This window comes from Gadus macrocephalus, chromosome 1 (assembly GCF_031168955.1).
Source record: "Gadus macrocephalus chromosome 1, ASM3116895v1".
NCBI lineage: Eukaryota > Metazoa > Chordata > Actinopteri > Gadiformes > Gadidae > Gadus > Gadus macrocephalus.
In genome coordinates this window covers 17541217-17559181 of record NC_082382.1, presented here as the reverse complement: position 1 = coordinate 17559181, position 17965 = coordinate 17541217, and the positions used below count along the sequence as shown (strand labels likewise).

Genomic DNA, 17965 nt, shown 5'->3' with positions numbered 1-17965 from the left:
TTCGTAATCTAATATCTATTTCATCATACAGACCGAACTAATTTAAATGTGTCATAATTATGCATGTACATTTGTGGCATGGTCGTTTTTTGTTTTCGTGTACACGAAAACATGTATGCACATGGAGCATACATGTCTATATTTACAATTGTTCTATATCAAGTGTTAAAAAATGAGTCCTATGCTTCAAAATATTTGCAATTCTCTTTTGCAATGCAATCATGTATACAATAATGTATTGCATAAATAACAATGGCCCAACACCAGTCTCGCACGTGATGTGTACCGACTGAACCAAGTGGCAGGATTTACATGTTAAGCAGAAAGCCAAAATTTTCAATTTGCCAAGATTTGACTAATCTCAGAACCATGGCGATTCATGCTGTGAGTCTAACCTAGAGCAAACCTAGCACATAGCAGGTTAGCTCTGAGATAACCCCCACCCACAGCTAGTATGTTTGGTACAGTGTCTTCAATCCTATGGTACACGTACCAAAGGTGGTACAGTGGGTTACTTGAGGTGGTACGTGGGATTTTAATGTTGAAACAGAAACATTTACAATAAGGGCAAAATGAATAGATAATAGAAAATAAATATAAGAATATTATGTAGTAAATGAAATAGTATTAGTTATTTTAAAAAAAATGTTTTTCTTTGGGCTTTCCATAGTTTTCCATTGTCTTGTTTTCCATTGTTTAGTTTTCCATGATTTGTGTTAATTTTTGTTTGCTAGATAAACACACTGGGAGCATAAGCGACTTTTTAATTCCCACAGGCCATTAGCCTGGAGATCATCCTGATCAGGTGACCTCTCATTCTGTTTTGCCTCACAAATCAGTCTGGACCTCTAGTCGCCCACATCGTTTTCCTGAAATTACAATGTCATCGGGCCAATCGGGGTCAATGTCATAGGTAACGGCCCTTCAATGACATGAAGGGCCGATCAATGACTGTTTCGTAGTCGATGACCTTAATACAGGCTGCTGCTGGCAAACCAATAAAGGTGTCTCCCGAGGCAACAAGCGTTAACGTTAACATTTGTAAACACAGCCATAAGTACAGTTATTGCAGAAATAGACTCAATAACAACTAACAACACACGCCCACTGAATTTGACGTGGGTGGCAAGATGTCCAGACTGATCCGTGTAGCGAAACAGAATATGGGGTCACGTGCTCAGGTCTCCTCCATGACCTTCTTGCAGTAATGATTGTGTATAAATGGGGGTCTGGGAATCTCTGTCTCACTGGTTTTGACAATAGCAACAAACAACTTGATATGGTTAGGTCCAAAACTATTGTAATCCAAACATTTTCGGATGCATTAAGCATTGATGATCCCGTTTTCGTTTGTCTAATTGTTTCCCGAATAACAATTCCTCAAGTGAAGAACAAGTGTCTCAATGTTGTAGCGTTGGAGGCTTGCTGAAGTACAGTACTAAGGGGAAGCAATACTTTCAGCCCATAGAGTTAAATCCAATTGTTTCAACTGAACTGCTGACATCACACTCTGGATGAAACAAAATGTCTGAGCAAGGACAGGAGTGGGGGCTCGTCTCAGTGTTCATGGGCTTCCCTCTTTAAATGCTCGCCCTCAACTTTTGGAAATAAATATCCTTTCTGAATAGCAACAGGGGTTAGCGTGGTTAGAAATAAACAAACTGTTAACAGTTTGCTTTCTTGGAAGAAATCCTTCTTTACAAAAGTCATTTGATGATTACAAAGAAGTTACTTTGAAACCTTTTGATTTAAATCATGAGACAAAGTCAAAGAGAGACCCTGTGTGGAGACATTGAGAATTGAAAGATGGGTCCTCCCAAGTTTGGTATTGATTTTCAATGATAAGATTAAGAAAATATATTAAAAAAAAAAAAACACTGCCCATACAATGTAAAACAAAACTCATGGTATTTCATTTTATAAGTCCTTTATCAAAAGCCCAGGCAAAAAATATATTTTTTCAAAAACAGTGAAATTAGTATTTTGAGGGTTAACATAAACAATATGTCAAATAATGGTGTGCATAAAGACTGCTATATAACTATGGGGTACATTTCCTAGTAACATTTGTGAGGGGCACAATTTTAAGAAAGGTTAAATTGACATAGAATTAGAAAGCACAAACATAATAAATTGCCTAAATAAATATATTTAGTCAACGCAAACACAAACAATCCATTTTAAAATAATTAGACTTGGTTTACCCTTAAAAAAACATCACAACACCTAAAGTAAAAATGTTCTAGTTTCTTACACATGTTGCATATTGGCTGATTATGAATCAAATTGACCTCCCTTAAACACAAATCCACTGTTGCATGCTTTGTTAACACTCTAAACCTTTGCATTGCTCACAAATTATTATTTTTGATTTGATTTTATTTATTTATTAAAGGATATCGAGACTAATGGCTGTACAGTTAATTTCTCCTTTCATAAATGTGGACCTTTTGTGATAAAATAAATAAACAAACTGTCACAGTCATCTATATTATGAGACCACAAGATAAGACTGTTATAATTTCAAATCATACTTTTTATATTAATAGCTTTAATAGCATTTCCGTTCTGAGGGAAAATTTGTTATGAAAATGGTTAATAACTTAAGTTGCAGACAAAAATAAACTGCCACACATATATAACTCTGAAATTACAAAGTACGACTTGAGCGAAATGCATATGCTGATGGCTTGTGTGATCTGTGATCATTTTAGCAAATAATCCCTAGAGAAATAATACACGAGTCATATGCCTTCTTACATTAGCCGGCAAAATCGATGAGGTGGTCCCTGTGGTCTCCTTCCTCTAGTCTACCAGGAGCACATATTCCTTGATAGATTCTGGCAAAGGGAGTTCTTTGACTGCAGTGGGTAAAAACTGCACCCCAAGGCACTCCCGCACAGCGCAGCGTGCGAGCGAGCTGAGAGTGGGCGCCTTGGCCGCCATGCCGGTCAGCCGGGCCAGCAGTTCGGGGTTCTTACTCAGCTCTTTGGGGAGGGTGCCGTCGGCCCGTCGGATCTCAAACCTCCCTGCCGCCTTGCACAGCAGCTCCAGGCACTCGTCCTCCATCTCCGTGCCCAGCCCGCGAGCCAGCAGGGCCACCAGCCGAGAGATGGGGGTCTGGCCCTTGAGGTTGGTCACGTGCACCTGGGCCCCATACTCCAGCAGCACCTTAACGCTATCCAGGTTGCCCTTCATTGCCGCCCAGCTCAGCGGCGTGTCGCTGTTGTAGTCCAGATTGTTGGGAGAGGCGCCGCTCTCCAGCAAGGCCCGCACGCACTCAGGGTTGTCTTTAAAGGCGGCCCAGTGGAGCGGAGTGTCCTTGTTTCCGTCGAGGGCGTTCGGCAGGGCGCCGTACTCCAACAGCAGCTCAACACAACCCTCGTCCTTCTCTGCTGCATAATGCAATGCGGTTCGGTTATACCCATCCAGGGCGTTGACCTGGAATGAAAACAAACAAAGCAAAACAAGACTTTGAGACGCCCAAGTATCCGATAAAACACCAGGATTGATCTCTAGCTGTAGGCGTCGTAGGTTACCTCTGCCCCTTTCTCCAGCAGCAGCTCCACACAGTCTGCATCGGCTACCATACAGGCACAGTGCAGGGGTTTCAGGGTCCCGTGCATCCGGTTAACATCGGCTCCCTTGAGGCCAAAGTAAATGTAAACAGACTACATTAAATACCATATTAAGATGTATAACGGTAATTCATAATTCAGATGCATAACGATACTTATCACCGTTTTTACCTTGCGAATCAGATCCTCCACATTATCGTGTGGGAAAGAGCGGATGGCTGCGATGGTGCGGATGAGCCGCTCGGAGAGAGAGTATTTACTTTGAATGCTTTGCATGATGTACCACATAGTAGAGCTCATGTAGGGCAGGAGGACATGGCACCCGGAGTTGGGTGTCACCGCACGACAGCACACGGATCACACTGATTAACGGTACAATCTGAAAGACAAAAGTTTGTCAAATTGTATCACAAGTTTTGGCTTTTGAATGCCTCTGTGAAGTTGGTGAAGTGTCCAGGCAAAGAGAAAAGTGTAGGATTATCACCCAACACTTTTCTGATAATTTCTAAGATCTGTACAACTAATTGTGAATATTTCACAGGATAGCCCTTTAATTTAATGTGTCGTTTGGAAGATAAACCCTAGCTGCTTTGAGTTGCTGACTAAATATGTTCCCTGCTTGAATAGCAATTCCCCCAGAGAGTAGACGTAATACAGTTAGCGCAATATGTTGCAAGCGGTCACATAATTGATATTGTTAAAACCACCAAAACCCGAACTTGCCGATAAACAGCTTCATTGACAAACGATACCTTTTAAGGCTACCAAGTGCCAACAATGTGGCAACGCTAGCTGAGCGTGTGAAGGTGCGGAGAAAATGACACCTCAAGCTAACTTGTTAGCTAGCGACTAGAATCAAGCAAAAGTAACCATTTTACAACCAAACAATTTAATGTCACCGCTTCAAACAGCTTTCGCTTGTATCTGTATCTTGGCTTTGAAATAATTACAGACGACGTGCCATAAGACTTGGTATACATACCGTTTATTGTTCACGATTACAGAATTGGTAGAGCACCCTTTTTCTTGCTTGTTGGACGTAAACACGGTGACGTGCATGCCACGGCCACGCCCTCTATTTAAAGGTTGGCCTGCACTCGTCCCCAACGCAGATACATGCGTCGTACAGTGATCGGTTACATAATCCGTTCCCCGTTATCAGCCTGTTGGTACTTTACACTGCCTTTCCAAATATAGGTTCACTCGGTCGATGGTCAAATGCTCAGAATACCATCGCCTCTTATAGACGGCACGTCCCTCACAGTAAATATCTCAGTCGGCAATTCGAGCCACTGTGGTTAAAATGTCATGGAGCTCATTTGGAGAAATGCTCGGCAGAATAAAAGGCGACCACAAGAGGCAGACAAAGTGAACACATTCAAATGCCAAATCAAAATAATTTATTTTTTTGTGACATTTCATACAGGCCTAGAATTGTGTCTCAAACACTTAAGTCGATCCATTACTATATTTCCTTTTGCCACCCAACCCAAATCAACAGAAAATAACCCAAACATGAATAACAAAAGAAAAATTCCTGCAGTTTCTTGCAAGTCTGTCAACATCAATATTACCATGTTTCTAATATGATTTCACATTTCTTATGAGTAAGATTCTCCTTTAAAAACAAGTTAGTGCAATTATTTTTATTACACTAAATCACTAGCTGCTCCAATGCAATTAAAAAGTAATAACAGCCCCAGTGATCAATTTGTGATATTAACTGCATCACTAAACCCAAAGTGAACGCACCACTTATTCTCACAAACAATATACAATATCTTTGAGTGATTTTGTTTGGGGGAGAGGGAGGGGGTCAAACCTTTTTTTTGTTTGCCAATGCGATTTCGCACAACTTTGGGGAAACCAGCCTACCAAGATTGGGGGAAAAAGCGTTGCACTGCGGGATTAAATAAAACAAAACATACAGTGTGTCAAACTGTAAAATCTAAGTCAAACGGAAAACTCAACCTAAAAACCACAACACAATCTGGTGAAAAGCTTTCCTCTGCAAGCTCATAGTTAGAATACATTCTCCCACACACACACCTCTATTGAAGGGTTATCACAATAAAGCATAGGCAGCTATACCTCTAGTTTTTTTTCCAAGGCTCTAGTTTAACTAGGCTCAATGTAACTCCTGAAAGACTACCTTACTTTGCAGACTTTCAAAAAGGTTAATGTTTTGTAGTTGAAAGAAACGTAACCTTTATTTATCCACTATGATCATAGGCAGCTGGCACATAGCACATGGAAATGGTCAGATCTTCGTGTACCCTTGAAGTGGCGGCCACATGTTTGTCATTGTCCTTGGCAACAGAAGTCTACAGCCTACTTTTGACACTATAACCTTGTTAAGAACAAATACACAAATATCAACGTAACCTTGATAGCCGGGGTTTCATGTAGATAAGCCAAGTCTAGACCATACCATTGAGCGTATTACATTTATATCTGATCATTAGCATACTCCTTAGTTGCTTTAAAGAAAAAAAGTTACCATCCTATTATGTGGAGACACGTAAACAGAGAGCTTGACTGATACCATGTGTACGTTCCAAATCCATTAGTGGGAGTAGATTAAACTACCTTCGATTAAACTACCTATAACAATCAAATTCTGGACCCAACGAGTAGGCTTGTGGACTTAAGCTTCAAACTTAATCACCCTCCTGCCACACACACAGCCACATGGGTAATGGGTTTTCATTACCATTTCTCACAGGTGCGTTGATGCCCATTTTACCAAGTCTAAAAAAATACCGCTTTAGCACACACTTCATTATTATCCATCGTACATCCGACGACCACACCGTCCAGTTTCAGGACAAAGATTCAGCTTTGCAGCGGAAATTTAACAAATTTGAAGAAAAAAAAACACATTAAAATCAGCCATTTCATTATACTCAGTGCAACAGCAACGTGTAGCACTCCAAACTGCTCGCTTAACAATCAATGCATACATCAACATCAGTAAACCCTTCTGGCAACCACAAGCACACAGGGAACAAAGAAAAATGATGTCTCATTGCGCATTAGTGATATCTTTGTATATGTACATAACATTTATGCATCTCCTTTTCTTCTTAGTGCATATGTTTGTTGCAGACCAACAGCTATTCTTTCAAATCAAGCGGGTGGAGGGCCGTTACAGGGCCAGCTCCCCACCTCTCCCCAGCGGAGCTGAAGGAAAACCGCCCGCAGAGAAAACCAACCTCTTTTCGTTTTTTTTTTACCTTTCCTTTTGGATTGACTCTCAAAAGTTCCCCCTTGCTTGCTCTTTAGTCCTGGATGTCCCCAGTCTTACTGTCATTTGAAAAGCTTTTCTTTGGACAAAAGTTCCAGGGCAGGGGGAGGTGGCTACCATAAGGTTGTTGCTTTTATAGGTTATTTTTTTTAATATATATATATATTTTATATATATATTTATATATATATATATTCCAACATCTTTCATAATCAAGTTTGTTTTTGTTTTACTTTGGCGATACGGGCGGGATGTTCTGCTCTTTGCCAGTGTGTCTGTAGCCCCCCTGCGGGGAGCTTCGGCGGGCCGGTGGGGGGCGTCTCTGGTCTCGGAACTTGAGGGCCCCGGTTCCCCGGGGTCCGTTCCTGCGGTAGTGGCCCTGGCCGTCACGGTCCCGCGGCGGTCGGCTCTCCTTGCACTCCCAGCCGCCCTCCCGGTCGTGGGCCCTCTCCTGCTTGTCCTCGGGCCCGCTGCTGGAGCCAGGCTCCTCCGCCTTGTTCACCCGCAGCTCGCGCAGCGGCTGACCGGGGGCCGTGGGGGGGGACGCGGGGCCCGCCAAGGCAGGGGCTGCTGGCGCCGCCGGAGGGGGGGGGGGGGCTACAGGTGGTCGCTGGCACACCTCGGCATAGCTGAGCTTACGAGGCTCCTGGATCCAGGCAGAGAAACAGAACGAGGGTCAAGTGGGTTTATGTTCATCGAGTACAGCGATCAGTCAGTTTCTCTCTTTTAAACCCTCAGATCTCATAATCTGAACGCTCATTGGGATTGCTTTGAAAGTTTCCAACTTTGGGGGTAAAGGGGAGATGGAGAAAAGCAAGAGAGTTCAGAGAGTAGAGAGCGGGGATGAGTGAGAAGGAAACCCAAAGTCAGTCGTCTCGCATTTTTCCCCTCTATGCGCAAATGTCTGTCTTCATCGGGTCAGAGTTGAGAAGCATTCATAACTTTTCAAAGCAGTCCATGTCAAAATAGGTACCACTCCAACTCCAAATGAAAACATTCTGACCTGTGCGGGTGGGGCGACGGTGACGGTAGCAGGGCTTGGAGTGTTGGTTTTAACCGGAGCGGGGGCAGCAGTGGGCTGAGGCCGGGGGGCCACGACAGGCTGCGCTGAGGCCGGGCTGGTGGTGGTCACAGCTGGAGGGGCCGGCACCACGACGGCCGCTTTGGGAACCAGAGGCTCCGCCCTCTCGACTTTCTTCTCCGGGCGCTGGGCGCTGTTCAAACCAGGAAATGTAATATGTGCAGGTTGAAGCTTCGGGGGCATATTGCATTTCTGAAGATCCTGAACGCAACGTTGAAACCAATGAGGCGTCTCACCTCAGCACTGGGGGTCCGAGTGGCTGGGCAACAGGTTTGTTTGTGCTCTGGGAAACCGAGGGGACGTGTGCCGCTTCCTCCACCGCAGGGCTGTGTGCCGGGGCTGGCGCTACAACGGCCTCCTTGCTGGGCTGCTCCGTCTACAGGAGACAATAAGACATGGGGTCAGTTTCTTCCATTGAGATCAACAACAATTAACCACAACGTGATTAATGAGAAAACGGGAGACGCCGGTCTGCGTACCTTGTCCCTGTTCAAACCGCGTACAACGTCTGACATGCGGTTCTCGAGCACAGGCTCGCCCTGCGTGCTGACCACACAGCCGGGGAGAGGGGGGAAGTTGTTGGCCGCCAAGTCAAACTTGGGTGGAGACGGCTTGACCTCGATGGGCACCGCAGGCCTCTGAAAGAGTTTAAGTGTCAACATCAAAGACAACCTTCACAGGTCCAAAGTATGTCTCCAGTAGGCCAACATTTACCGAATATATTTGTTTTATTCATCTTTCAAACCCTCAGATCTCATAATCTGAACGCTCATCGGGATTGCTGTGAAAGTTTCCAACTATGGGGGCAAAGTGTAGAGAGAGACAGCGAGAGAAAGCGAGATAGCGAGAGAGAGCGAGAGAGCGAGACCCAAGGCCAGTTATTTCACAGCCACTTTTTCCCTCTATGCGCAAAAGGATTTCTTCATCGGGTCACCATTGTGAAAGACTCAAGAAAAGGTTCAAGTCCGAGTCTAAAAAAGAGCATTTACCGTGATGCGGTCGTCCTCCCGCCGCCTGCGCGTTCCTCGGTAGGTAGTGCTCCTCCTGCAGATAAAGGACCAGCCAGGCACCAGCATTGGTAGTCAGTAACAGAGCCATTGTTTTTCGTCAACATAATGCAAAGTCATGCCATTTAAAATTAAGATTTTGTAAGCAATAAAATAGATCTTGTTCACGACAATCTCGAGACATCCAATTACATAAGAAAACTGACGGAAATCTGCAAGGACTTTACAACCCGATATTCAAGTCATTATGACGCATATTAAGATTCTGTAAATACTGCGAGGCTATATTAAGATTTGTATACCATACCCTGCGATCATACAAGTGGTGTGTAAGCAAATAATCCTGATACTTGCTTGACTCGCCATTTTCCCCAATCCCCAGAAAACACGACCCACTACAGCCGTCGAGTCAAAGGGCTTACCGGCCACGTCCCGCCATGCCGCCGTCGTCGTTTAGGTCCAGTGGGGAAGTAGCGGCAGAGAGATGTGGGAAGGCAGAGGCCAGGTCAGCGGGTGTCTGAGCATGGCTGTTGCCGTGGTTGCTAGTGGTGTTGTTGGAGACACAAGATAGGGGCTGGGGACTCCGCAGGCCGGTCAGACTCTCCAGGGGGACCGGTGTGACGGACGCAGGGGCCACTTCGCCCGTCCTACCCTGGGGCTTCACGTGGTTCCTGTGCCCAGAGGGGGAAAGAGACGCAAGAAATCATTTCAAAGTTAAAAATGGTAGAAAAATCCACTGACCCTTCATATGAAACATAAAAACAGCTTTTTGCAGGTAGGAGTAAGACAACATGCCATGTCAGAGGGGAAGTGTGCAGGCATGCAAGAAATTTTAAGTTGCCTTGGTACTTTATGTAATTCCCAAGCAATAAATGGAGCCATTTAAGCCACCTCAACATTGAACCGAGCTCAAGCTACTTCCCGTTTAGGATACACAACAATTCACCACGTTTCCTCAAACCCTCAGATCTCATAATCTGAACGCTCATTGGGACAGGAGTGAAGGTTTGTGACTTCGTTGGGCAAAGAAAAGAGAGGGAAAAGAGGGTTTAGAGGGGAAGGAGAGGAAGTGAATAGAGACAAAGCCAGTCAACCCACACCCTGTTTACCCTCTATGCGCATAATGATCTCATCATTGGGTTCGAGGGGAGAGATGCAAGATTTAACCTTGCGAGTTGGAATAACCAACCAATGTACCAAAAACCTAATTTTCAAGGTTGCAAGTTCTTTGCCTATAATTATAATTGCAGCTTTTAAATAATAAAAGCCAACAGCAAGGCCGATTTGGGGTAACTCACATTTACTATCAACACTTAAGACATAAACCCTTTGAAGACATTCGTCTTGATGGTGTGAGAATGCATTACCATAGAGCCGGCACAACACAAAAACCAAATTGCCCAAGTGACAACAGAAGAAGGGTGTTAAATGTTACACAGGAGATGAGAAGTTAAATTCTTTGGAGCCGAGGTGAAAACTGAATAAATTGGTCATCGCCAAACAGTCCATTGCAACCGTGGGCAGTACAAAGCTACTGAGATGATTAAAGATGCATGATGTTCACTACCTGGGAACAGCCAGTGAAGATGGAGAAATAAATGGTGATCAGTTTTACAATAGTTAAACTAGCAGAAAAGAGGGCATTTGGCTGCAGTTACATGATGGGATGATAGGATGGGTGAAGCTTATTGTATCATATTTTGTACCTGAAGGCATTTATTACATTCTTTCTTGAATAGAGGGGCACACTGTGGGCACAGTAAGAAGATAGGGAGCACAGAGATTTAGGTCACAGGCGGGGAGACATTTTGACATTGTATTGCTGATTGATGATCAATGATCCTTTTGATGTGCAACACTGTAAAATGGCAGTGCATGTTGCAAGACAATCCCATTAGAAAGGGGTGAATGGACAGATACCGTGATAAGACCACAACACCAGGACCTCAAGCGCACCAAAGCTGGCAGAGAAAGGACTGCTTACCGGTTTCGGTTGAAGGGCCGAGTCATATTGAGCGAGTTGGATCCAGTTTTGTAGTGTCCAGCAGAGCCAAAGCCATTCACAAAGCTATTGTTTGGAAAGGGTGCCTGCAAATCAAAACAAAATGAAATTATTAAAATTCTGGACACTTAGATAAATGGCCACCAACCACTACCAGGACTTCCAACATCCCAATAAAAAAAATATATATATCCTTAGCACATTCACTAAAATAACAGACCTAAACATACAATTCCAACAGTTCGGTATTTGCTCATCGATTGCTAATATGACATCCCATCAGTTTCTCTCTCTATTAAACCCTCAGATCTCATAATCTGAACGCTCATTGGGATTGCCTTGAAAGTTTCCAACTTTGGGGGTAAAGGGGAGATGGAGAAGAGCAAGAGAGTTCAGAGTGAGCAGCGGAGTGAGAAGGAAACCCAAAGTCAGTCGTCTCGCAGCCATTTTTCCCCTCTATGCGCAAAAGTTTGTCTTCATCGGGTCAGAGTTGAGAAGCATTCGTAAAGGTTCATAATAGTCTGTGTCAAAATAAGTACCACATAAACTCTGAAGTAGCAGGGAGTTTGGTTGCTCATCGATAGCTAATTTGACATCCCCCTGAATGGTGCAGTTTTGTAATAGTAGCAGTTTTGTAACAGTATGAACATTGTCATTAACTAAACACAAATGTTTTAGCAAAAGTAAAATGATAGTCCGTGATCGACTGAAACATACAGGACAGGGTTGCCTCATGGAGCGTTTGGTTACTCTGCATCTCTGACGTTACTGCGTGTCTTACCAGAGGGGTTTCAAAATAGGGGGTGGGGGACTGCGTCCAGGTGGGGGGCACGATGCCGTACACAGGGTACTGCTGCTGTGGGTAGATATGTTGCATGTAGAGAGGAGAGTTGAACTGGGACTGGGCCTGCGATGGTTGGGCATACATGCTGTTGTCCATGCTCCGGTATCCGTTCTTTGCAAAGAACGTGTTGATTGCCTTTATCCTCGCCTATTGGGCATTAAGGTTCATTGGAAAGAAATAAACAAGGGAAGTAGAAGTTTTAGAAGCATCCAGTTGAGCCTTAACAGTACAATAAAGATAAATTGAATGTAGTCTAGCAAGCCACATTTTGCCATCATCTGAAGTCTGATGGCAGACTAGCTAAAATCTGGGTGAACATGACACTTCAATTCCCTTCACTTCAAATGCATTAGTAAACCATGTTGCTGGAGGCGGGATCTGTAGACGCCCATAACATAGATCAGGTCTCTACCGGTGGCATCCGGACAAGTGAAACCGCAACCAACATGATATGGCAGTTAATCTTAGAGATTACACATCATTCATCTGCATCTAACGGTTAAAAATCACACTCTTGACATTGACTCGCTTTCTGAAGCCGCCTTTTTTTCGCCACACGCAAATGTGTTCATCTTCAGTAGAATATATCACTTAACCTTCGACATAACATTGTCATAACATGCCCCTTATTTTACATTGTTTTGGCAGAAAGAGAAAAAAGCCTTTTTATTATTGTTTTAATTTAAGTGCATTAAGAAACAACATTCACAAAGCTTAATGTGACAGGAAGTACGACACAACTTGATGAAATAAGTGTGGACATAAGTATCAAAAAGGCATAACTGCCTTGAACAGTGTTCTCATATTATAATCTGTGCGAAAAATAACAAGGCTCCACAGTTATACTGCTATTGCTTTTAGCTAAATCAATTAAAACGTGGAGGAAAACATTTAAAATGATATCATGCCGCTTATTGGGGTCTAAGCCAGCACCACATTGCCTCGGAGGACGCGTTATAGCAAAGTTAAAGCAACAAAAACAGGAAACATTGCGCAACTCCGCCCCTCCCACTTTCTGGTTTCCCGCCAGGGCGCTCTGCAGTACTCCCCCAGAACTTTGGCCATTGCATTTCCAAACTTCTGGCTCTGAAAATAATCTAAACATTACTCACCATGATTGGTTTCCCCTGAAATGTTTTGACTTCCTCCCTCAAGTATTTGTGTCCCTTAAAAAGGGAAAAAGGAATGTCAGTCAACTTGGAATACCAAATATTGAATGCAGAATTCCATAAAAGAAAGAGCGATTCCGGGTCGCTTACCTGTTGAGCGTCCGTATCTGATTGGAATGTGATGTACCAGTTGTTGTTATGCGCAAACTCCACGCTTATCACTTTCGGACAGTTCTCATTTTTGAAGAGAGCTTCGACTTCCTGAAAAAGGGAAGGGAAGGACAAATGTTATGGGGCAATGACCTTGAGGGACACACAAGCCAAAATATTATTAACATCATGTAAACAATGTTATTATTTTCATTGACAAACATCAGTAGTGGGTCTCACCTCGACAGGAGTGGTTTCCGGGACCTCCCTCAGAATGATGATGCAGCGCTTGTGATTTGGACGCACTTTCTCCCCCTTCTCGTCCACTTGGACCATCGGAGAAGCTGGAAGTCAAGCGGTCAAACGTCAACACTTGCAAGCCACCGCCACCGCCACCGCCAGATCGAATACATGACTACCCCAGCCCCAAAAGTAAGTAATATCTCTTGTCTCACTTCTCAAGACGTCAAGGATCAGATCCATGTCCGTGGTGAGTGCCTTGATGCCCTCCATGCTCGCTATAGTCCAAACGGGAACAAATTGGTCGCTGTCCATCTGGGACATCAAGTACAAGTCCTTCGAGAGGTTTTCCCTAAAGGACAACGGAGCAAGGAAAACATTGTAGGGAAAAGGCTCAGCGAAACAGAAAACAAGAGTCATGGATTGTTCTTGAACTCACCGGGAGAAGTAAAACTCCAGCTCCTTCTTCAGAGACTCACGCAAGTTCTCAGAAGAGACTGGTGGCTCCTCCGCCTTGGGTTCCACTGAATAAATACATTAATATACATTAATAAACAATGTAAACTGGTTCGACTTGAACTTTAGCTATTGTTGGGAAAGGGGGCCTGCAAATTAAAACAAAAGTACAAGTCTGGACATTCTTTGAAAAATGGCCACCAACCATTGAGCGCCATCAGGAATTCCAACATGCCAATAAAAAAATGTATTCTTATCAGTTACTAAAATAACATAAATTAAACTAAAAAAAATAAATAAATAAAGTCTCCCACTATTTGAACAGTTTGGCATTAGCTCATCGTTGGCAAATTTGACATCCCACCTGTTTCTCTCTCTTTTAACCCTCAGATCTCATAATCTGAACGCTCATTGGGATTACTTTGAAAGTTTCCAACTTTGGGGGTAAAGGGGAGAAGGAGAAAAGCAAGAGAGTTCAGAGAGGAGAGTAGAGAGCAGTGGAGTGAGAAGGAAACCCAAAGTCAGTCGTCTCGCAGCGATTTTTCCCTCTATGCGCAAAAGTTTGTCTTCATCGGGTCAGAGTTGAGAAGCATTTGTAAATGAATCCATGAATCAAAGTAGGCCATGTCAAAATAAGTAATATACATTATATAAACAATGTAAACTGGTTCGACTTCAACTTGAGCTACGATGATAAACATTTATGAAGTTAGCATAGTTTTGATGCTCCTCAGCTGTATCCCAAATGTCAACGTTTGTTTTTTAAAAAAAATCAGCGAGCAATTTATAGACACGCCAAATGTCTCCAACAAGGGGAAAAAATAGGCAATAAATTCAAACCCTAATGGGTTTGTGTCTCTGCAGACCCATATATTGGAACTGACCCGAGGTTCCGGTGATTGACTCGGCAGGGGAGAAGCCGAGCTCCGGTGGGTCCATTCCATTCACCATGACCACGTTGGTGTCGGTGGACAGGCCCTCGTCCAGAGCTGTGAATCCCACGGCGTAGGGCTTGCACCCACTAGACTCAGAATATGCTGTAACAAATAAAAGACGGTTCGCTAATGGTTAACCATTGATCTGAGGTGCTGATCATATATTGAGCCCAAAACGATAAACCCTTATTCAATTACAATGTCAAAAAAGGTGCACACAATCGGGAGTTCATGTTTCAGAAAATTGGGGTGTTTTGTTGCACGTCTCACCGTCATTGACATCTGAAGGTGACCAGGGAGTTGCATCAGCCGCCACCTCGCTGGAGACCACTGGGATCTCCTGCCACACCTTGGCGTTAGGGTTCAGACCGACTCCCTTGGAGGTGACCTTCAAAAGCACCAGAGAGAACACCAAACATGAAATACATCCCTTTGTCCAGTAAAGAGAATGCAGCACTCAATTTGTGCTTGAAAATGTTTAAGCTAAGCTTAACAAACAAAATAAACAGGGTTTAAAAACTTGCTTAATAGTCACATGATGTGGCACAGCAAAGAGTTTTTAAATTTTAGTATTTCAGATGATCTTTATTCTAACATATGGCCCTGAAAAATGTTTCTAAAACCTCCCATTATTTATTACTAGATTAGTGACATCAAATGTAAATTTGAAATGTGTACTTTGTGCTCTAATTCATTAAAGGGCCTACAATTTAAAACGCTGCACATTCTGTTAAACTGTGAAAACCACACTTTGAAAACTTGCAAAGAATATAAAATTGCTGCTATAATATAAAATAAACAGTTCACTCTGGTCCATAAATGAATGTGCAATTTTGGATAAAGTTTAATCGATGCAAACTGTGTGTAGTTCACCACTTTATTATATAAAGTAGAAATCGGTTTAAAAATGGTTTAAGCGATTAACAGTATATCAGGTTAATCATAAAAAATTACCTATGCAGAACAAATAAGCAGTAGATTGGATAAAAATCGACATCTTAGTTGTATATATTGCTGAAAGCGTAACGAATAAAACATAAATCACAGATTCGGCTGGTATTATACATCTAGAGAAATTTACTCAACTCTATGTTGTAGTTTGCAAGAGAATCCTTGACCAACCGACCCACCCTCTTTTTACAAAAGCCCTGGCCTGACAAGAACAGCTGCTAAGGCCAAGTCAATTCTAATGAATTATTCTTACAAAGACACTACAAAATAGTTAGGCCCTGATGTTAAAGGTTGGAGTAGGGTCTATGTCGAGTCAAAATGTATATAAATTAATTTAAACCGTTAAAATAAGCACATGACTGACATTAATGTTCCAGGCGCTAGGAAGCCCAGTCTAGTCAGCTGACTGCACTGCGTAGCATAGGCCAGACACTTGCAGCGCATGTTATGCAGCTAGCCGTCCCACTGCGCGCTAGCCGTAATGTCAGCCGAATGAATGGTCGTTTATCCTTTCGTTATCCCTCGTTCGCATCCCATCGCCTATCAACAGCATTCTTAGCAACCCCGCACTGAACCTCGAATAAAACGTCTGCTGCCGTAGTTACACACTAATTGCATAACTTCAACCACGCTAATGATTACTCAGCAAACTACTTAATGAGCTTGCAAGCTCTTGCAGGTAGCTAAGCTAACGTTAGCCATATGGAGACCTGTGGCTTGAACATAGCTAATAATATAGATCTGGTTCTGTGGTATAGTCAAACATACACGAATTAAACGTTCAGTTATTTTACGAACTATAACCCATTGAATTGAGTGCAACGCCCAATAAACGATTGAGCGAGTGAATAAATTACATGTGAATGAAATCGACGACACAGGGGGATGCAACTATATAACGTAATACACGATATACACCGTGTCCAAGTGAACGGTAACTTCAATATACACATTAATCCAATATCCTACATTATTGAAATATCGAGCAAATGTACATGTGCAGTGTACGAAAACAATTATGAAGGTGGTTTCAGGCTCCGAGCTGTTGCTAGCATTGAAGGCCTCAACTCACCATGCCGCCTGACCCTTCCTCGGTCCCAAGTGGAGCCTCGTCCTTCCCACCGGTGGCCGGTCCCGGATCAGCCTCCTCCTGCAGCAGCGGCGGCTCTCCGCCCTGATCCGAACTCATCAGCCGCTCCTGACGCACGTCTACCCCGTCGCGTTCTCCCAAACCGGCTTGCCACCAAACCTTCTGGAAATATCGCCTGTGTGCAGCAATCGAGCCTGTTCCAACTGGCTCGACTGGGTAGTCCAGCAACACACGAAGACTAGCTCACTAGCTAGAGACTTGCCAGCGCTAGCAAGTATGCTACACACAGGTAGCTTAGCGTGCTATGTGTGATTCCGGGGAACTAGCTAACCCGAGCTAGCGGCTCAAATCTAACTTTGACGCAAGATATTAGTTGCATGAACAATATCCAAGCATGATTCTTCGTAATTCGCCGCGTCGTACAACGTCTATTGAAACATATCACCGACAAACGAGTTCGTGAGGCGCATTCCTAACCGGGCGACCGAAGCGGACACTGGGGACACGCACCTTGCCTCAGCGCAGGCAGACAGTCCTCCAACGTCCCGACTGGCATTGCGACTTCTATGACCTTTACAATTAACGTTTCCTTTTCCTGTTGTCTGTGTAACTGTGCACAAGTTGTATATTCAAACTACAAGTCTATATGCTCAACCAAGTATGGACTCGTGCATGCATACAAAACCGAAAATGTTAGCTTTTTTATGTATTATTTTTTACTGAGAAATAATTCAAGGCTTTTAGTCTGCTTTGTTTTGGCAGAGTGCATGCTAATTGTAAAGTGGACGATTGTTGACACTGCCAATTCTTGGAAGATTAGGATGATGAGGGGGATGAGGGACTACACTCCTATAGGTTTGTTGAAATGCTGCAATACAAATTGGGTTTAAAAATCCGTAATTATATCAACAAATACAGACAAAACGGTCACTATTTTTTACAATTAAGATAAATATATTGCATTTCAAAATGTAAAGGAAAAGGTCTAGTTCTACTGTCTATTTTTTACATTAATCTTTTCAAATTGAAGTTTTTGTAAAATGTAATGAATGAAATGTTTTTATTTATGCCCTAGTTCATTAACCTGGTACAGAAGTCCTGAGTACAGAAGACATTTAGAACCTTAAAAAATATAATGTTCTGCATGTGTAATGGTGATATTCTTCAATGCTGAGTTAAGATGCAAATGTTTAACATATTTTTTATATCAAGACACCTTGAGATACTAAATGATTGTAGGGGAAGAGAGAATGTACAGTATGTGGTACAAAACAG

At 43.1% G+C, this 17965-nt stretch overlaps 2 protein-coding genes across 3 annotated transcripts; both read right to left on the bottom strand.

Annotated features, from left to right (window-relative positions):
• Positions 1–1910: 1910 nt before the first annotated feature.
• Positions 1911–4847, bottom strand: asb8 (ankyrin repeat and SOCS box containing 8). The gene is made up of 4 exons (XM_060051015.1): positions 4561–4847; positions 3750–3957; positions 3540–3644; positions 1911–3441 (listed from the first exon to the last, which is right to left on the bottom strand). The coding sequence occupies exons 2-4, from the start codon at positions 3876–3878 to the stop codon at positions 2806–2808; spliced, it is 870 nt and encodes a 289-aa protein (XP_059906998.1). The 5' UTR covers positions 3879–3957; positions 4561–4847; the 3' UTR covers positions 1911–2805.
• Positions 4848–4963: 116 nt separating this feature from the next.
• larp4aa (La ribonucleoprotein 4Aa) lies at positions 4964–17257 on the bottom strand. Of its 2 annotated transcripts, XM_060050845.1 has the most exons (17): positions 16673–17257; positions 14920–15037; positions 14599–14751; positions 13698–13782; positions 13474–13610; positions 13259–13362; positions 13019–13129; positions 12872–12925; positions 11697–11906; positions 10898–11001; positions 10620–10661; positions 9336–9584; positions 8896–8950; positions 8386–8544; positions 8143–8282; positions 7829–8039; positions 4964–7471 (listed from the first exon to the last, which is right to left on the bottom strand). In XM_060050845.1, the coding sequence occupies exons 1-17, from the start codon at positions 16787–16789 to the stop codon at positions 7055–7057; spliced, it is 2466 nt and encodes an 821-aa protein (XP_059906828.1). In that variant the 5' UTR covers positions 16790–17257; the 3' UTR covers positions 4964–7054. The 2 variants fall into 2 exon arrangements, with proteins under 2 accessions (XP_059906828.1, XP_059906835.1); XM_060050852.1 differs by lacking the exon at positions 10620–10661 and having other exon boundaries at positions 16673–17256.
• Between the last annotated feature and the right edge of the window lie 708 nt (positions 17258–17965).